Source organism: Microtus pennsylvanicus, chromosome 21 (genome assembly GCF_037038515.1).
Source record: "Microtus pennsylvanicus isolate mMicPen1 chromosome 21, mMicPen1.hap1, whole genome shotgun sequence".
Taxonomy (NCBI): domain Eukaryota; kingdom Metazoa; phylum Chordata; class Mammalia; order Rodentia; family Cricetidae; genus Microtus; species Microtus pennsylvanicus.
The window spans coordinates 16,385,781-16,407,351 of NC_134599.1; the positions used below are offsets into that span (position 1 = coordinate 16,385,781).

At 41.6% G+C, this 21,571-nt stretch overlaps 1 protein-coding gene across 9 annotated transcripts in view; it reads left to right on the top strand.

The window, feature by feature from the left end:
* Positions 1 to 17,861, top strand: part of Ncoa1 (nuclear receptor coactivator 1) — a 225,052-nt gene extending 207,191 nt beyond the window's left edge. For 5 of the 9 annotated variants that reach the window (XM_075955616.1, XM_075955619.1, XM_075955617.1 and 2 more), the window contains 3 exons: positions 3,868 to 4,051; positions 11,357 to 11,446; positions 15,531 to 17,861. In XM_075955616.1, coding sequence (XP_075811731.1) covers positions 3,868 to 4,051; positions 11,357 to 11,446; positions 15,531 to 15,701 — 445 coding nt within the window. In that variant the 3' untranslated portion in view covers positions 15,702 to 17,861. Of the gene's footprint in view, positions 1 to 3,867; positions 4,052 to 11,356; positions 11,447 to 15,389; positions 15,447 to 15,530 lie in introns of all 9 variants that reach the window. The other 4 variants (XM_075955620.1, XM_075955621.1, XM_075955622.1 and 1 more) reach the window with 2 other exon arrangements.
* The last annotated feature ends 3,710 nt before the right edge of the window (positions 17,862 to 21,571 follow it).

A 21,571-nucleotide genomic window follows, 5' to 3' on the forward strand; every position in this document is an offset into this window, starting at 1 on the left:
TTAATTCTGAACTTTTCACACATCACTTGATTTTATAAGGATTTTAATTTGGTTGTGTCTTGGTTCTGATGACAGGGAAGCCATTTAGTCTGACAACATAATAAGTAAGGCAGTTAAAGTTGAAAACATAAAACCATATTCTCTTAAAGTTCACGGAAAGGTGAGAGAGGAAATCTTTTGTAAAAGAACTGTGTGGCTCACGGTAAAGGCTGTGTATAAATTGGATGGGAGTGGAGCCATCTCTGAAACATGCAAGAAGAATTTAGCCTCCTAATGTGTTCTAATCCCAACTTCCTAAACTCGCTTGTGATTCCCTGTCCCTCATTCTAACTGCTCCCTTCTATGCATACAGCTACTTTGTCCAGCTCTCTGTCTGGCGCACACAGCAACTCTCTAATGAAACCTAGTGACGGCTGCTCCATACTGCAGGCATCTCTGTATTTAATTTAAATATGTTGGTGGCTAGCAGTGGAGTTCTTGCTTAGACATATATAAGGTAGATTTCCTAGAAACAGAAAGAAAGGACAGAGAGTGGGGAGGAAGTAAAGAAGAAAGAGAAGAGAGAATGAAAAACGAACGATTGGGAAAAGTTATGCTGACAGGTTCTAACCTGTTCCTCTGTTCCACCTTACAGTTTAATTCTTTAAAAGAGTGTGCTCTGTTCACCTCTTCTCCTCCCACGCCCTGTCGAGCCAGTCAGGCACATCTTACCACTACACCAAAATGTTCTTGCCAAGGTAGTTGGTGTCCTCCATATTGTCAGTGGCATTTGACAATGTACTTTCTTCTTCTTCTTTTTTTTTTTTGTAAAGTTCTTTTCTTCTTTTGGATTTTGGAACAACATCTCTCCTGCTCTCTCACTCTTGGTGACTTTCCTCCTAATCTTCTCTCGCTGGAGGCCATCATTTGCTAGATAATTTTCTTGGCCTCCATCATGCAAGCCCAGGAATTCATCCTAGACCTCTTTCTCATAACTACTGTGTTCCCTTGGTTGTAACATCCAACCTTTTTTGTTTGTTTGTTTGTTTGTTTTTTAACTCGCTCTGTAGACCAGGCTGACATCAACTATCCACCTGTCTCGGCCTCCCTAGTGTTGAGATTAATGGTGTGTACCACCACTGCCTGGCATAACATCTGATCTAAAGGCAAGCGTTGTGACAAACCTGTGATCTTAGTACTTGGGAAGTAGAGACAGAAGGATTGGAGTTCAGGTTGTCATTCATTGCCTAGAGAGTACAAGGCCAACAAGAGCTGCATGATACCCTGCCGCTAAAAAACCATGAGTGTTGAGGCTTGAGGAATCGCTGTCTGGCTGTCTGTTGCAGAGTGAGTGGGTTGCTTGTTTGTCCCAGCCACCCAACTAGCTTAGCCCTGAAATAACCACACAGAAATTGTATTCATTAAAACACTGCTTAGCCCATTAGCTCTAGTTTCTTATTGGCTAACTCTTACATCTTAATTTAGCCCATTTCTATTAATCTGTATATGGCCACATGGCAGTGGCTTACCAGGAAAGATTCAGCATGTCTATCTCTGGTGGCTCCATGGTATCTCCCTCCTATTCTGTCTTTCTTCCTCCCAGCATTCGCTTCTGTCTTCCCCACCTACCTAAGTTCTGCCCTATCAACTAGGCCAAGGCAGTTTCTTTATTTCATTATCCAGTGAAAGCAACACATGGTCAGAAGGACCTCCTACACCAGCTGTCAGTAAAGTTCTTGCCTTACAAATAGAAGGACCCAAGGTTGAACTCCAGAAACCATATAAAAATGCTGGGCATAGTGGCACATTTTCATAACCCAAGACTGGAGGATCCCTGGAGCTCCCTGAACAGCTATGCTAGTCTAACTAGTAAGCTTCAGGCCAAAGGAAGTAGATGATAATCCTGAAGAGGACACCTAGCTAACCTGAGTCCTCCACACGACCTATGTTTGTGTTCTCAGTCACCCTATCTCTCTCTCCTTCTAGTCTTACTGTGGCAAGTGTCTATATGCTTATATTTATTACAGTCAAATTTTAATGTGCCCTGAATACCATACTGTATGTCCATCTGCCTGACATCTACACTTAGAAATCTAAAGATATCATAAGCCTAACATGACAAAGCTGATATTCTTCCTAAAACCTGTTATTCTGCTTTTCTTTGTCTTAATATATGACAACTCCATTCTTCTAGTTGTCCAGAAGAAAAATGTTTCTGTTTTCCACATCTTACATCAAATAAATCAACAAATTATATCATTGCTCCACTTAACTATTGCATTTAACATACTACAAGGCAAAATACCATCACTTTTTTCTTGAGACAAAAGACAGATGCCTCCTGTCTCAGCTATAGCCAGAGTTCCAAGACAAGATGTCAGAACTCTAATAGTTACAACAAACCTATGTGTCCTGGAACAGGACTGTGTCTCAATGTAACACTTTGCTGTGTGGAAAGTTCCAATGCTCAGGACTAATGGAAAAGCCACATCCTGTTGTTGTTTCTTATTGTGTCTTAGTCTTACTTAAACAAGGACCTCTTTGGTTGTTTCTAACCTATGGCATCTTTGGGAACCACTCAAGACTAGTGTCTTTATCTTTCTCTTTCTTTCCTGTGTTTAAGGGTTGACAGATAAGTAGTGCCCTCTAAGTAAACAGTGATCGTTGCCATGAGGTGGACAGGAGTGCAAGGTGCATGAAAATTGAGCTTGAGGTGCCAGTGAGCCTAGCTGACCTGGAACAGAGATTAAGACCACAGGGGGCCCTGTCTTCTGCCTTTGATGGAAGAAAGTAAAATGGAATTAAGAACATCTAAAAGAACATATAGTTTCAAGTGTAAATGGAAAGAAAATTAAGCCCTAAGCCTTTTTCAGTGTAGCTGCAGTATCACTGCAGTGCTTAGCACTTACGCCTGTGTTAACGTACAGCGTCACTCCCCACAGAGACGACTTGTGTACCAATTGACAGACGAACACTAAGGCGAATGTTCTCGTCAGAAAGCAAACATAGATTAATAATGCATTTAGTACCTTTAGTTGTGGGAACACTGCCTAACAAGCATGCGTACTGTGCAGACATTAAAGGTTCATAGATCCATTATTGACTGGTCCTGAGGCATATAATTTTCAGTGTTTCATAATTAACTTGGGGAGGAAATTGCTACTTTTCTTCAGACATGATGAATAGACTTTTTTTGGCTTGTTGATTTCAGTGTGATTACCTTAATGGACTGAAGCTATAAATGTCATGGTGTCCTACTTACCACTGAAGAGCTAAGGAATAAATAAGTAACAATGGGGAAGTTGTTCTGGGAATCAGTTTCACCAGAAATAACAATTGAGTAATAATCAAAATATTTGGTATTTTTAGAGCTCATAAAAGACAATTTTTAAACTATTTTCTTTTAGAAGTATGCATTTGTGTCATTGAGAATTTTCAAGTTTTAATATAAAGTTCCAATTTGAATTTACTTAGAATTTATTCCAAATTATTTTAACTACTAAAACACTTATCTTAAATTTGAAATCTTTGGAATAGCAACAACACAGAACCTGACCATGAAGAAGGAAAGAAGTCAGTAAAATAAGCCATCTGGAAGACATAGCAGCCCTTCTATGTAGCTTCCTAGAAAAGATCTTAAATTTATCTGTATTCATCTCTGAGGAAAGAACTCGACATGAGCCCTCTTTATTATTAAACCCATTTGGACAGAATTCAGAATATACCTGAATTATGGTCTATTTAATTATATAAGATAAAAGAACTTCACACATATTTAAAAATACAAAATATTTTATTTGGAATTCTATCTAGTGAAAAAAAATCCAGTCTCATTAACCCCATGTTCTTGAACAGTACATGTAATCTGAATTATTTTTGAGTTAACAGCGTGTTCAGTCAAGCTGTCCAGAACCAGCCTACACCTGCACAGCCAGGAGTGTACAACAACATGAGCATCACCGTATCCATGGCAGGTGGAAATGCGAATGTTCAGAACATGAATCCAATGATGGGCCAGATGCAGATGAGCTCTTTGCAGATGCCAGGGATGACTACTGTGTGCTCTGAGCAGGTAAGTAGCATGGTTGGCACCCTTGCTACACACACCACTCACGGTGGTTATCACCCAAGGAGAGTCAGCTGTGCCGGTGATTACCAGCAGAACTGTGCTTCTTCTCACCAGTACTTTTCCTTCACAGATAGAAAGGATGCTCAGTGCTTAGACATGGCTGGTCTGCATGACCAGGACTTGATTCCCAGCACCCACATGGTGACTCACAACCATCTGTAACTCCATTTCCAAGGGATCTGACACCCTCCTCTAGCCTCTACATGTATGTGGTGCATAGACATACATATAAGCAAAACACCCATACACATAAAAATTAAAAAATAAGATATAATGGACAGAGGAATGGCTCAATGGGTAAAGGTGCTTGCTGGCCAGCTCTGACTACCTAAGTTCAATCCCTGGGACCCCTAGGTACACACATGGTAGAAGGAGAGAAATGATTCCGGCAAGTTGTCCTCTGACCCCTCCCCTCCACACATACACAAACTTTGATAAAATTTATAAGGTAGATTTTAGTCTCTCAAGATTGTAGTATTTTCACTTATTGTAAAGTGGCTCATTGGTTCAAAATACCCCCTGTATATTCTGAATACATTTTCTTTTATTCAATGCAGCATTTTAATTAATTTCTTGAGAATTTTGTATAATTTATTTTGATTATATTCGCCCTCTACCTCCCTCCCCGCCCAACTTGTGCTGAACCACATACTTCTGATGTAGGACCCTCTAGCAGAGTTTGGGCCACCTACCAGAGGTCAAACTCTTTAAAAAAAAACTGTTTCTCCCTCCCCATAGGACATCAGCTATCAACAGGTCTTCAGTTAGGGGAGGGGGCTTAGGAGCTAGAATGCTAGAGTGTTTCCCACCTTCATCTTTTATATGAGCACAGTGGGTTTTCCTGTCGGGAGCCCTTCCCAACGTCTGGCTTTTAGTCTTTCCCCCTCTTCTTCAGAGCCTCGAGGCCAAGGAGGTTACTATTGGTTAATTAATAAAGAAACTGCTTGGCCTTTGATAGGCCAGCCCTTAAGTTGGTGGAGTAGACAGAACAGGATTCTGGGAGAAAGAAGCCGAGTCCGGCAGTCGCCATGACTCTTCTCTCTGAGATGGATGCCCGTTAGACTCGTCCCGGTAAGCCACACTCAAGTGGCAATACGGATATTAGAAATGGGTTAGATCAATATGTAAGAACTAGCCAATAAGAGGTTATAACTAATGGGCCAGGCAGTGTTTAAAAGAATACAGTTTCTGTGTAATTATTTCGGGGCATAAGCTAGCCAGGCGACTGGGAGCTGGGGTGGCAGGGAAGCGGCCCGCAGCTCCATACAACAGAGCAGGTTACCACTCCACTGACACTATTCTCTGAACAACTTTTCTTTGTTGTGCACAAAGATAGCTCCATGGAACATATATATTAAATTGTTGGCAATGAATCCATCAAATAATAGAAGAGAACAACTACATAAGAGGTAAACCTCTAGAGCTGAGTATGATACACGCCATTAATCCCAGCATTCATAATCAGAGGTTGATGGATCTCTGTGAACTTGACACAAGCCTGGTCTACATAGTAAGTTCTCTAGAGCTCTGTCAGAAAGAGAGAGAAAGAGAGAGGGGAGGAGAGAGGGGGGGGGAGAAAGAGAGAGGAAGGAAGGAAGGAAGGAAGGAAGGAAGGAAGGAAGAAAGAAAGAAAGAAAGAAAGAAAGAAAGAAAGAAAGAAAGAAAGAAAGAAAGAAAACTCCTGTAGGGCTATTTATGTATTTATGCATGTCTGATGAAGTAGTATGTACACTTATTAGTAAGTGTTTAAAAGGAAAGGGGCCTGGGCTGGTCAGGAAAGTTGTTGTGGAGAACTTGCCTTTGAAAAAAGAAAACAAACAAACAAACAGAGCTGAAGCAAGCCTGATATCCTGGTCAGCAGGGGAGAATGAATATGAATATTGAAAAGCCAGGTGTGGTGACACACACTTATAATCCCAGGACTCCGAGGCAGAAGGATTGCCAGGAGCTCAAGGCTAGCCTGATCTACATAGCAAGTACCAGGCTGGCTAGGGCTACACAAGCAAGACCCTGTCACCAAAAAACAAAACAAAAATGTTTAAATAAAAATCAAGAAAGAATAAGAATTTAGGGCTAGGGTAGAATGTGTGCCTAACATGTGAGAGTCTGGAATCAGTCCCCAGCAAAGCCAGAGCAAAACAGGAGGAGACAATGTGGATTAAAAAGAATATTCCAGATTGATTAGTAAAGTAAAACCTAGACAGAAATAGAGGGTAAACGGCTAATGAACACTACTGGGATATTTCTATTACAATTAGGGCAGAATTTATGTGATAGGCCTCTTGTCGGATAATGTATGCTAGCCACACATTTGGAGTTTGTTCTTGAGCCTCCTGCACATTTCTAGGTGACAGTGATTAAACTGAAAACTAGAGTAACTGCCTAGAGTGAGTACTTACATCATTCATATTAGCCACCACAAAGTAGATTATGAACTAAATAAAGTGTTGGCATGAAGCCATTGCTTACAGAAAGTTATATTTAAATATAACATATATATGTACATATATATATATATATGTACTAGCTTTTATATAGATTTCCTTTTTTAAAATCCCTGTTTCCTAGGAATTACATAGTAAACCTAAGGAAACAGAACCTAATAATTTAATAACAGAATTTAATAATTTAATGATCTATATCATTTTGTTTATTCATTTTGAGATAAGGCCCAGGCTAGCCTACATCTGACTATGTGAATTAGGATGACTGAACCTCCTGTACCTCCCAAGTACTGGTTGCTTCCATATCCAGCTTGTGGTCTGTATCTTGTAGCAAAATAAAGGCACAAAATTGACTTATTTTTATCTTTGTTACTATTCAGTTATGAGTATTTTTCACTGTATCTATTAGAGTAAAACAAAATATAATGAATTTTTTTGGTGTTTTTGTTTTTTAAGACAAGGTGTCTCTGTGTAGCCAAGATTGTCTTGGAACTCATTCTGTGAACCAGTCCAGACTCAAAGTCACAGAGATCTGCCTGCCTCTGCCTTCTTAGTACTGGTATTAAAGTACTGGTGCCACCTCTGCCCAACCAAAATAAAATGAATTGGGTAAAAATATTATATTTACCAGGTGCTCCTTATATAGTTGGGTCTTGCCTTTTTGTTCAATTCAACAGCTTTTGCCTTTTAATTATACTGGTTAGTCCATGCATGTTTACTGTGGTTGTTGATATCACTGAATTGTTTTGTTTTGTTTTTTTGAGACAAGGTCTCACTATATAGCCTTGCCAGGCCTGGAACTCACTATGTAAGCCAACCTGGTATTGAACTCGTAGAGATCCACCTGTCTCTGCCTCTGGGTTAAAGGCTTATACCACTGTGCCCCATTGTATGGTTGGTCTTAAATAGCCCATCTGACTTATTTTTGCTTTGTCCTCTTTTTGCCTTTTTATATGTATGATATCATATATAGTATAAGAATCTTGCAGCTGTGTATTTCCATATTCCTTTCCTATGCTATGTATCATTTATGTTGTATCTACATACACTCTATATGCCTCACTACATTGTTGGTATTTTTCTTCAGACAGCAACTGTTTTTAAATTGTAAGTATTTTTCTGTATTTGCCCACGTAGTTATGAGGTTCCATTTTCTTTGTTCTTTGTGTAATTCCAGTTTACATCTGGTATAATTCCCTTCTTCCTACAGTGTTTATCCTGGTGCAGCTCAGCTGCTGATGCTTTTGACTTTCTATGTCTAAAAAGGTCTTTGTTTCTGCTTTATGTTTGGAAGTACTCTCCCTGAGTCCCCGTGTCTTTATAAATTCTGATGAGGGCTTTGTCTCCACTGTCATTTTATTCTCTTGGTAATGGAGTTTAAGTAATTTGATTGGTATATGCTTTTCTTTGTTTCTTATTCTTGGGGCTTATTTTGATTCTTGGTCCATGAATTTTCATCAAATTTAGGAAATGTGAGTCATTCTTAATTTTTTTCTTATTTGACACTAACCCTCCCCTCCAGTCACACCTGTAGTAGTTATCTGAAGGTATCCCAACATTCACTGATACCCTGGGGCAGAAGGTAGGGGTTGATTTTAGCCTGAAGTTCAGTCACTTACACACATACACACACACACACACACACACACACACACATATATACACACAGTGGGTGGGTCATATATCCCAGGCTGATCTCAGTCTCAGTACTCAGCAAGGATGACCTTGAACTTCTAATCTTTGTGCCTCTTCAAATATGATTACAGGCATGTGCCACCACATCTGATTTTTTTTTATGCAGTGCTGGGTATTGAATCCAAGGATCATGTACACTAGCAAGCACTCTTTCATCTGAGCTACATCTCCAGGCCCCTATGTGTTCATTTTAAATATTTCCTAGTTCCATAGCTTAAGGTTCACTAATTTTTTTTTCATTGTCTAACATGTTAATTTTGTCCATTGTGGTTTTTATCTCAGACATTTCAATATCTAGATGTTATATGTGAATCTTTTTACTATTTCAGATCGCTGGCATGTCTTTCATCCTTCCTCTGCTTTTTAAGTTGTTGGATCAGCTCTATCCCACTTGTATATAGGTGCTGAGGATCTAACTCAGTCATCAGGCTTGTGCAGCAAGTGCTTTACCTGTTGAGTCATCTCGTTACGTGTGTTCTATGAGCAACTGAGTCATCCTCGTTACGTGTGTTCTATGAGCAACCGAGTCATCTCGTTACATGTGTTCTATGAGCAACTGAGTCATCTCGTTACGTGTGTTCTGTGAGCAACTGAGTCATCTCGTTACGTGTGTTCTGTGAACAACTGAGTCATCTCGTTACGTGTGTTCTGTGAACAACTGAGTCATCTCGTTACGTGTGTTCTATGAGCAACTGAGTCATCTCGTTATGTGTGTTCTATGAGCAACTGAGTCATCTCGTTATGTGTGTTCTATGAGCAACTGAGTCATCTCGTTACGTGTGCTCTATGAGCAACTGAGTCATCTCGTTACGTGTGTTCTATGAGCAACTGAGTCATCTCGTTATGTGTGTTCTATGAACAACTGAGTCATCTCGTTACGTGTGTTCTGTGAACAACTGAGTCATCTCGTTACGTGTGTTCTATGAGCAACTGAGTCATCTCGTTATGTGTGTTCTATGAGCAACTGAGTCATCTCGTTACGTGTGTTCTATGAGCAACTGAGTCATCTCGTTACGTGTGTTCTATGAGCAACTGAGTCATCTTGTTACGTGTGTTCTATGAGCAACTGAGTCATCTCGCCAGCTCTCTTTCTTTCTTGAGTGAGCCAGGTTTTTAATTTGTTCATTTCTTGATTGCAAAGGATTCTTTAGTTACATCCTTGCGTAAGATTCTTTGCCACAAGCCTTAACCACTGTACAACTACAGCAACCATTTTCTAGGGTTTCCCCTCAATCATTTTGCAGACGCTTACCTGATAGAGGTAGCTTTTTGTTGCCATCAACCTTACTTACGTTGATTTGGTGCTCAGCACAAAGGGCCTCCACCAACTTGACATATGTTGGCTCATCACAGTTGGATGCAAGTATACAGAGATGGGTTTGGTTCTTTTCTGAAGTTTTAGAAACTTCACAACTTATGTGTAGACCATTGTAGATGTCTTTAGCCCTCCTGTAGTCAGTGCTAACACCCATTGCACCTCTACTGGCAATGCTTCCTTGGATATGGCAGTGAGTTCTATGAGAAGCTGAATCTTGAGCACTCTGCGCCTCTACCTTTGTAGGAGTTGGTGATGGCAAAGTAAGAACTCTTCTTGCTTCTTGAACAAAGGGAATGCACTTATTACAGTTATCTTAAATCAGTCTATCACCTAAACTGTTTGGGAATTGATTTCAGGTTCATTGGCTTTCGTTTTCATTATGGCTCATAATTATGTTATTTATATGACTGGCAATTTTTCTATTGAACACAAAAGTGTGAAATTTACCATTTATATTCATTTTTTAAAATGTTTATTTATTATGCATACAGTGTGCTGCTTGCAAGCCAGCAGAGGGCGCCAGAACACATTCCAGACTGTTGGGAACCACCATGTGGTTGTTGGGAATTGAAGTCAGGACGTCTGGAAGAGCAGCCAGTGCTCTTAACCTCTGAGCCATTTCTCCAGCCTCTCTTACTTATATCCCTATAAGTATTTTTGATCTTTGCTATGAGAAATGATTCAGTTCTCGGGAAGAAATTTGAGCCTTTTGGATCTTACTCTTTATTTGATGGTACAAAAGTAGTATTCATTCTATATCCAATCTTACTTTTGTAGTAAGGATCTACTGTGTTTCCTGCTACCTCCTGAATCTGACATTTTTCCACTTTGGCTGTTGAGATGGAGACCTGTATGTTCTTCGGGAATTATCCCATGTCATTTATTCAGGCAGCTCTTTCCTCTGCATTTTGAGCCACAGACTAGAGGACCCTCAACATTTCTATACCTGTCTCTTTGCTCCTTTGACATTTTGCTCTGTGGGTTCCAGCAGCCGCTTAACTCAAGGACACACTCTAGGGATAGAAAATTGTTACAAGAGTGAGTCTTTCCCAGATCGTAGAGATCAGTGCCTTGCGTTGACTTCGTCTGGTATCTTAAATGCCTTTGTGTCTTACTCTGTCTAATTTTTTGGTGAATTCAGACAATGGTATAAATATGATCTTTGCTACTGATTCTTTTTTTGAGATTTATTTAATTTTTAAGTGTATGTATATTCATGTGCATGTATGCATGTGTGCATGCATGCAGATGCATTACCCCATATAAGTACAGTTGCTGGCAGAAGCCAGAGGCATTGGATTCCCCTGAAGCTGGAGTCAAACATGGGCTGAACCATTTGTTAAGAACCAAAGTCAGACCCTCTGCAGGAGTAGCATACCACTTCTCCAGCCCTTTGTCACTGAGCCTTTGTTAACTGAGATGGTGAATCAACTTGAGTGTATGTCTGTGAGAGGAGAGAGACAAGGAAATTAAGACAGACTGAGTCAAAGATACAGAGAAAAAGAATTTACTATTTTTTCAAGTGTCAAATATTAGAATATACAGAAAAGTATATAACGTGACTTTCACAGGTGAAGACTCCAAGTAACCAGCTAGGTCAGAAACAGGGCAGCACCAGCTCCATCCTCACAGTCTTCACCCACGAGGGAGCCTGTCTGACTGTCGATGACAGTGTGATAAATCTGTTAGGTTAGCAGTCCTCCGAGTACTTCTCGGTCTGTTTCTCATTGAAGATGTGGTTTGCAGCTTAAACAACTGGCTTATGATTTGGTCTTTTATTTATTTTAATAGATGAATGATCCAGCACTGAGACACACAGGCCTCTACTGCAACCAGCTCTCATCCACTGACCTTCTCAAAGCAGAAGCAGATGGAAACCAGGTCAGTAAGACAGAAAGCCTACTGCAGAGCTGGCAGAGGCTCTGGCTACCCGGAGGACATCACCTAGCATGTGGCTGAGAGCATAACCCCGGAAGTCTACCCTTGTCGGCTTGGCACTGTGGGGATTTTACAGACATCTCTTGAACCTCTCTGTGACCACCAGGATGCTTGCTTACAGGGCGTTGAGAGGGTTAAATGAGATAAGCTTTGAAGGATTTAACCAGCTCTTGTGTCAGATAGTGGAGTCACATGTGACTAAACAATGCTAGAAGTCTGCAGATCAAAAAGGTCGTAATCAAAGATCTCAACATAGCCAATAAATTAAGGCAAAGCAGCATCTGCTGGGTACCGCACCTCCTTAGCAGGGTGTTTCTGAGCAGCACAAATAGCAAGGTGGTCTCTTCTGTACTGGCAGAAATTTGGGTATGGGGTTAATCCACTTTGGCAACTGATTTAGTATTTAATCTGTTAATATTAGCATAGGTATCATAGTACAAGTCATAAAAATATGTACATCTTCACTGTAACATTTATGATTTGCAGGGCACTGTGCTCCCCACTGTGAGCTTTATCTCATTTAACCCTCCAGTGTAACTCTGTGGAGGCTGCAGTCCTTTCCTTCACAGATGAAGAAGTGGAACCTGAGCATCTTTAACTGTGCATTATTTACACAGCTGGGGTTCAGACCCAGATCTTCCCAGTACAAAGTCTTCTCGGGGGCCTCTTTTAACATGCAACACACAGATACATGCACAGAAATTTTCATGTCACCAAAGAAGGCCATCTACCAAGTGCATGCTATAAATTAACAAAACCAAACATTCATGGAAAGAAGAAATGGGGATGGCATACAGCTCATGTCTACCTCATGGAAGGCTCTGGGCTTCATCCCAGTACTGAAAAAACAGATGAGTAAAGCTAAGATGGTTAGAGAACATTTACACAGGAGATGGACTCAGTAGGTGGGACAGTTCTCAGGCCATGTGAAGGAGAAAATAATGACAGCTGTCATGGCATTTTATTTGTATTTTAATAAATAAAGCTTGCCTGAAGATCAGAAGAGTAAAATAGCCACACTGACCAGCCTTACAGACTAGGCAGCAATAACACAGATCTTTAATCCCAGTAGCCACAATGACACACACCTTTAATCCCAGAACTAGACAGGATTATAAAATGGGAGGAGACAGCTCTCACTATCAGTCTCATTCTGAGGTTTCCTGAAGGCAGGATACCATTTTCAGACTGAGGTTGAGATAAGAACCAGTAGCTGGCTGCTTTGCTTTTCTAGTCTTCAGGTTGAACCCCAATTTCTTTCTTTTTTTGTTTTTTTTTTGTTTGTTTGTTTGTTTTTGTTTTTCGAGACAGGGTTTCTCTGTGGTTTTGGAGCCTGTCCTGGAACTAGCTCTTGTAGACCAGGCTGGTCTCGAACTCACAGAGATCCACCTGCCTCTGCCTCCCGAGTGCTGGGATTAAAGGCGTGCGCCACCACCGCCCGGCTTGAACCCCAATTTCTGTCTCTGAGTTTATATAAATCATGCTTCAGACAGTTGTTGGGAGCCAGAGGCAGGGGAATAGTAGTATCTTCACATAGTTATAGGAAGCCAATCTATTGAGAATTTAAAAGTTTGCAATAAGAAATCAGAGGAATCAAGAGTTACAGTAGATGGCATCAAATGCCTAGATGACTTGACTACTGAGTTAAGGAATCATGCTCTGTCCTGTAGACAAAGTCATCCCTGAGGGAAACCGCTGAGAACACACTAGTTTGGCTCTGTCCTTGGCTGGAAGAGGTGAAGGAAGGCTTTCTGGGGACTAAGAATGGGCAAGGGGAGTCAGGAGGTTGTGTCTAGACGCTGAGCTGTAGTAAGTACATCTGAGTACTGTGAGGTTAAAAAAAAAATTAAATGGGCATTCTGTGATGGCTATATGGAAGACAGTCTCATTCACTAGACAATGGAAGTCACCCTCAGAGAGACATGTCCCAGGAGGTACGACAAACTACTTAATGGAGCACAACCAAGGTCCTAGATTCATCAGATAGTGCTTGAATTAAAGTCAACCGTGTGCTGGGAACTCAGAGGGTCTAGTGCTGAGTTCTCCATCCTTTCCAGACACCTTTAGGTCCTCACGTGCCTGACTGGGCAGAGGTGGCAGTTTGAAAATCCCTTGAGATCTGGTCTCAGGCATCCTCATTTTAGGTAACAGTTCTAAGTGGATAACATGAGCTTTGGAATCTGACTTAATCTTTATAATTTTTTTATCTTTATAATTTTATGTACTTTTTTAAAATATTCTTTTTAAAGAAGCAATATTTTCTCTCTAGTTTGTTTTATGGTTCCTCTCTTTATCAAAATTGTTTAAAAATACTTAGGGAAGAAAAACCACCTTAGGTGTTTTCCACCCCAATATTTCATACTTAGAAACAAATAAGCATACAATTTTCTGTGTTGATTTTAAAAACTCAGTGCCTAAAAAGCGTCATTGTTTGTGCTCACATGAAGGCCAGTGGCTCAATCTTCTTTTCATTGTAGCCCATCATGGTATCTCTTGTTATCCCCTCATTTCTGTGTTTGCCAAATAGAAACTGGAACGTGAGTTAGCTAGAACTATAGAGATTGGTACACAGAGAAGAAGGACTACAAAGGAGTCCCAGGGTCCAGCTGTGGGAGGCCAGACAGGAGAGAGAAAGGGACACAGAGTAAAGAAGCAGGAAGTGGGCTGGGAGGCTGCTGAGAGAAAAGAAGGCCCCTGGGTCTCGAGGAAGAGAGAAGATAGAATGGTAGCTGCGGAGCACACCATGAGAAGAACACGGGACCAGAGATGCTGTGTGGTAGATTCATGAGCAAGAACTCAAACAAGGAGTCCTGGGAGCACAGCAGAGCCAGAGGCAGTCTGCCGAGAAGCTGGTGAAAGAGGAGCAGAAAAGGAAGAATGCTAGCCTAACTAACTGAAGGTTCCAGGGCTGTCTTCTTCCCAGAGAGGGAGTGGAGTGGGCAAGCAAAAGGATTAAGAATAAGCGACCACAGGCCAGCCTGACACAGAAACTTGACAGTTGGGACATTGGCCATTTGCCCAATGAAGGTAATGGAAAACAGCTTGTATTCCATAGAGGATAGAAAATTTTTCAGAAAAGCTAGAGATAAATGACCAAAAATAAAAAAAAAGATATCACTAGCTTAAATCCTTTACAATCTATTAAACATGAAGCACATTTGTCAAAATTCATAGTCACCTTAGAAAGCATTTCTATTCCTCCTCAGGAGCATTCGGAAGTGTGGCCTTCTAATCAGTTCTATAGACAATGTTTAATAAGGCTAGTGGGGAGGACTACTACCTGGCTTTGCCTTCCAATAGCAGATGCCAGAACTATGCAGCTTTAGACATTTTTAGGGAATACATTCATTACCACTGGAAGTAACGGGGAAATTCATAGTGTTCTCAGCTAATGTTTATTGTTATTTTTAGCTCGCATGTTTAAGGAAACTGTCTATGAGGGGAAAACCAAAAACAAACTTTCTCTGCTAATATTTGTTGTAAATATGAAGCCGCTATGTGAAGGAGCTATACACAGTTTACTATACTAGTCATCTGGATGATGCCAGCAGTGCCAGTGTTGGTGCAAAGTGGGATGGTTTTATTTTGCTAATACTAGGTTAAGGCTCTTATTTCTCAGTGACATAAAAAAGGTCTTTTTCTACTAAAGTCATCCATAGAATGATTTTGAACTAGTTTTCCAATTACCATGTTATTTTTTAAAGCCACTGCTATATCCACAAACTCTAAACTGGGTTTTCCCCAGCCTTGGTAATATTAGAGAACACACACTGAGTGTAGATGGCAACCCTGTAGGAGGCGTGACCGTTCCAGTTTTGGTTTTATTTTTAAGTGTGAACTTTCCAGAACCCTGAGCAAAATGAGTGCAGCGATTTTCTTTTTGTAGGACAAGAAGACAGAAGAGTTCTTCTCTGTGGTGACTACAGACTAGAGGAATGCTCTAGTGAGTTCCCACTTCAAGTAGTACCACTCATAAGCCGGGGGGGCAAGCCCTTCTGTCTAAACACATCTTTTATTTGTGTTCCAGCAGGTGCAACAGGTTCAGGTGTTTGCTGACGTCCAGTGTACAGTGAATCTGGTAGGCGGGGACCCTTACCTGAACCAGCCTGGTCCACTGGGAACTCAAAAACCCACATCAGGACCACAGACCCCCCAGGCCCAGCAGAAGAGCCTCCTTCAGCAGCTACTGACTGAATAACCACTTTTAAAGGAATGTGAAGTTTAAATAATAGACATGCAGAGATATACAAATATATTATATATTTTTCTGAGATTTTTGATATCTCAATCTGCAGCCATTCTTCAGGTCGTAGCATTTGGAGCAAAAAAAATAAATAAAAATTTAAAAAAAAAAAGTTCATTTTTGCTGGGAGATTGAGAGATGGTTTTACTTTCTTTGTAAAGGCCTTGGATATTGAAAAGAATAACAAGGCAGAACAGTTGGACAATCTTATTTCTTGAGCCAAAAGTTAATTATTCTTATTTTTATAATCAGTCATTGGCTTCTTTTCTGGATGAAGGCTTTTGGAGGGAAACCAAAATAACAAGTTCCAAGGGGAGATGAAGCCCTGCCTCACCGGCTCAACCCTGTCCCTGCCCTGGAAGAAGAGCCCATAGGGCTTTGCCTGTCTGTCCACCAGAGGCTGTCAAGTTCCTCCCACCAACAGCCACCCCTCCCCGACCCCAAGCAGCTCGTGTGTACAATCAGCTTCTCCAAGCAACTCTGTCTGTTGGCATCAAGAGAATATTTTGCTTCTACATATGCACCCCTTCTCCTTTTTATAAAGATGGATTGAAACCAAGATGCCTCCAGGAAAGAGGATGAAACGAGTATATTCACTGAGGAATCCAAAAAATGCAGTTTGGGGGAAAATGCAATAATTTTTGTTGAGATGGGTGAAAGACAAGAACCGAGTTCTATCAATTATTGTAGATAAAATTTTCTGATTAAGTCTGCGGGGGAAAGCAGCCTGTTCTTTCTGCTTTTACTATGTTAACAGCGAGGTAGCTAAAGTTATTTAAAATAAAATTAAATTTATGATCCGAGTAGCTTATTTTTTCCTTAAATCTCACTGTAAATATATTTTGATTTCTTGTAGAAATTGATTTTGTTCTGTTTAATTTTATGCTTTGATCATATTGGTTTTTTTTAAATTTGTGTGTGAAGTATAATGTTGGTTGATTACAATTACACTTGGCTAGTAATTTCATAATCCCAGTGACTGTGAAGCCATGTATGGATTTACTTTGGGACTCACCAAAGTGGCAGTGCCAGAAGGAGCTATTCTAGCTGAGCTAGGGCAGACCACCCCAGGGTGTCGCAGGCCGCTTGTAGGAAGGGAAATTAGAGCTCGCTCAAAGCAAATCTGCTTTTTCTGTCTCAGAATGACTTTGGGAATTTGAATTTCCATCAGTGCAAATACAAGTTTCTCTGTTCTGCTCTGAGGCTAATTGGTACCATGTTTTCCCGTTGTCTTGCTACTCTGCCACAACCCGTCTCACCCTGGCCCCGAGAAAGGGGCCAGTGAACTGACTCTAGTGCTAGAAGTTCTGCCACAGGCAGGAGAGCTTGAGCAAGGCGTCGCGAGAGAGGCCAAGGGAGCCCTCCAGCACTACCCTTGATCTGCATCCGTGGGCCTGCGGACGACAATACTGACCTTCTGCACCAGCTCCCTCTGCTCACAGAGCAGAGGAAAGGCCATAAGAACCAATGCAGATGAGGAGCATGGACTCAAGACTTCAAGGAAGAAGCCATTTCCCCAGGTCCTTCCTTCTGCATCTCACCACCCCTACTTTCAAATAACTCCATTGAACAGCATCTATTCAGAAACTACAGCATTTTGAAAATGGTGGAAGGGCTCATGTGGTAGCAACTATGAAACAGAAATAGGACCCTCAGTTGCAAACATTATCTTTTTTTAGTTTTTCAGAAAATGCATCCCTGATCTCATTCATTTCCAGCTTGAAAGCCCAGCCATATTACTCTAGTTCCTCCCAAACTGCTCTAGGAGGTCGTTTCCATTTTGTTTGTGATAAGCGTGCAGACTTCAGGAAGTTAACCTCTAACTTCAGCATTCCAGATGAAGTTTCCTGACTCAGTGCTTTTGCATCAGGACCTAGAAGAGAAAAGCAGTAAGGAAAATTGGAGATGCTAACGTCCTCCCCCATCCCCACTGCACCTTAAAGTATGCATGTCACCTTCGAGGTTTTATAATTGCACTGTTTGTTTTATGTATGTACAGATTAAAATTATTGCTACATTTGAGGAAAATAAAATTGCTTGCTTCTATGTAATTCCTGTCATTCCACAGGAAATTGACTTTTCCAGCTACTGAATAGAATTTGTTTAACAACCTCATGAGCTGCCTCTTCATTTATGCAGGGAGGGGTGGAGATGGGTGGGGTGGGGGGCGATGACTCTAGAAAAATTGCCAAAGCCCAGATGACTTCCAATACTAAAGGTTAGTAAAAAGAAAGGATCACTATGGCCCAAAATCCCTAAAGTCTCTCTAATAGAAGCCTTTCCTGTAAAGCAGTGATTAGGGGCTTTGAGGAAATGCCAACTTAGTTGGGCCATTTGTCTGAAACATAAACTCTATTGTGTCTGAGGCTAGGATACTGTCCAGGCAACTCTAAAGAACCACGGAATAGCATGCCTCTCTCAATGCGCTGATACAGGTGTGGAATTTTACTTGAGGATACTGTTTCAGTGTGATAATGCATTTTGTAAAAGTTAAGTACTGGCTGATGTGATGGCTCAGCAACTAAGCCTAACAAGAAAACAAGAGCAGGGTGTGTTTCTCACATACATTCCCACGCATAGCTACAGACTTGGCATCTGTTCTTTTAAATCATATTTTGAGGTGAAATGATACATTTTATCCATAGCTGGGATAAAAGAAAATTGATGCTTCCTTTAGATGAGGTCGCCCACTGATGTAAAGTCCTGAGTGGCAGTGGAGAGAGAAGAGCAATAGAAAGAAGGAAGGAGAAAACTACCTTCTCTGTGGTCTTTCTGGGGAAGATTCCAGCATAAAGAAGTTTTTAGATGCTGTGTCTTGGGCTGACCGAGTAAAAGAAAGATGGTTGTCTGTTTACATAGCAGTTATGCTAACCCTATGCTGACCTTAATTGCTCTTGCCAAAAGAGCACCTGCACTTGGATACAGTAAACCATCCCTGACCATCCCTCTGCCTCTAAACTTCACTGGCTTAATTGAACCCATATGTTCCTTTTGTTGGAGGCTGAGCCTGTTCTGCCAGCAATGTTGGTTTTCTTTGCGTATTTTATTCTCAATGCTACCCTAACTCTTAAGAACGTTGAAAAACTAAAAGCTGTGTCACCGTTCACTTGTTCAACACATTTTATTCCTTATCCAAGGCCCCAGGAATAAGAAAGGATGAAAACAGAAGGGGACCCTGCCCTGTGTGACTTACATCCGTACACCTGGAATGGAGAGCAGTTAGATGCAGACCTGTGGGAAGTGGAACAGAAGAGAATTCTGTGAGGCAGTGCCTAAAGGTCAGTGCAGGCTTCCTTGCGAAAGAGATGGCATTTGAGGTGAGGTGCTTAAACAGCAGGAATAGCACTGTGAAGAGGAGCTAGGGCAGTTTTGAGGGGCAGCACAGGGAAGGCGGCCAGAGCATGACCCGCTCATAAGCCCACAGAGTTCTGTCAGCTGGCACGCCAGAAAGTAGCTGAAGGGGCCGACTCCAGTAGGAACATGTGCTGAGCTTGGAGGTCTCATTTGAAAGTTAAAGCAGTCACTACCCAACCAAAAGCATTGCCTTCTGTTCTCTATCCACCCGGCTGTAGCTGGTGATGATATTAAAGGTACCCAGAGAAAGTAAATGTGTGCTCTGGCAATTTCTGAAGTGCTGTTAGGACCGTTGTCTCACCCTCTGCAGACCATTGAGAGAGTAGTAAGCAGGAAAGAAACGGACTCTACCAGGTTACGACACAACAGTTCATCAGTGCGGACACTCGAATCCCCAGCTTTAAAGATGCAAGCGAGTGTTTTACCTGTCTATATGTGTGTCATGTGAGTGCCTCTGCCTGCAGCGATCAGAAGGCGGCATTGGATCTCCTGGAAGCGGAGTTAGAGGTGGTTGTGAGCCACCATGGGGATGCTGGGAACTGAACCTGGGTCCTCGGGAAAAGCATCAAGTGCTCTTTGCCATTGAGGCATCCCTCCAGCCCCCAGAGCTCCACTTTTTCATGCCAGATTCTAGCTTACTGTCCTGAACTGGATGATTTAAGAGTCTACAAGACTTCCATCTTATGTGTGAACTTAAGCCCAGTTTTCTTCTGTGGAGAATGATAAGCCCAGCCTTGAAAAGAAGGGCAAGAGGTCAAAGGTGGCAAAGAGAGAATCCGGCCCCTTTTCTGGAGACCCTGAGAATCTCTCCACTTGCTCTTCAAGTAAATGGGGTGAGGGACTCTTTGGCATATAGTTAACAGAGAGTCCCAATGTAGTATGTTTCTATATATCTAACAGGAAGTGGAAGGTGGGTTCCGTGAAACAGCGTCAATACTTAGGCTTTAAACAATTTCAGAAGGTGAAGGTAAGTTATAGCATATACGCTAACACTGACAGGATGTAAGGTGTAGCTCAGTTGGAGAGCACTCACGGAGCATGAATGAGAATCTGGTTAGATCCCCAGCAGTGCGCGTGGCCATTGGGATCCTTCCTGGAAAACAGAGTAACTGAAGTCTATAAGTCTAGGACAGTAGGTTTCTTAGGTCACAGTTGGAGGAACCTGTTCTGAGCTCTTGGTCCTTTTGGTGAAGCCTTCCCACACGCTGCATCTGGCCCTGCTGTACTCATTTGTGGTTGTTTCCAAGTTCTGCAACCACTATAAACAAGTATCCATAGCAAGCAGAGGCCAAAAGATTAAAATGTTGAAAGGGACAGCTGCTTCCTCATTTGATGCTCCTCCCACCCAAGTGTCCAGAGGCCCTAAGATGTGGAACAAAGGAAAAAAGAAAGAAAACCCTGGGCCATAAAAATGACTTCTGTTTTTGACGAGCTGATGTGTGACAGGCATTGTGGACAGCACCAGAGATAACTGCCTGAGCTGCCCCTTGTCCATGGTGGAGACTTCACAGCCCTTAAACCAGTGGTTCTCAACCTTCCTACAGCTGCGGATCCTTTGATGCAATTCCTCATGTTGTAGTGACGCCCATCCACAAAATTGTTTTCCTTACTACTTCATAAGTAACTTCACTACTGTTATGACTCTTAATGTAAATAAATATCTGATATACAGTAGATCTGATATGCATCCCCCATGAGAAGGTCAATCAATCCCAATAGGGTCACCACCCACAAGTTGAGAAACATTGTTTTAAACGTTTTTTTTTTCCATTCTTCCAGAAAGTTCCCTCTAGTACTGAAAATATGCCACCGCTTGGGACCTGCATTTGGTCTTTCAGGCCTCCTGTACTGCAACGTAGAACAGGCCTCTTGGCAGATGTTGAAATTGAAACCCCAATTTGTGGTGAAGGGACTTGGAAATTCTGACCTCAAGTTAGTTGTTGGGCTTTGGGATGAACTCCACTTTGCGCTACACAGAACCACCACTAAAGACGAGAGCATTATTGCACTGACATAAAGACTGGGGACCACTATGTTGTTGTCACGGTTGCTTTAGACAAGGTCTCAATTCGGTATGTAAACCAGGCTGGCCTCAGTCTCACAGAGATCTGCCTGGTTCGGTTTCTGTGCCAGTTTAAAGGTGTGTATACCATACCTGTTTAAGACTGGTATTTTTTTTTATTTTTTAGGATTTATTTTACATATGTGCATACGTGTGTGTGTGTGTGTGTGTGTGTGTGTGTGTGTAGGTTCCCACGGAGACCAGCAGAGGGTATCACATGACAACAGATTCCCTGGAGCTGGAGTTACAAGTGGTTGTGAGCCCACCCAATGTGTGTGCAAGGAATGGAACTCTGGTCCTCTGGAAAAGCAGCAAGTACTTTTAACCCTTTAATGCTTACTCATTTCTCCAGTCCCAACACTGAGAATCCTAATGAACTCAAGACTGTTCTCTAGAACTTAGGTTTCAT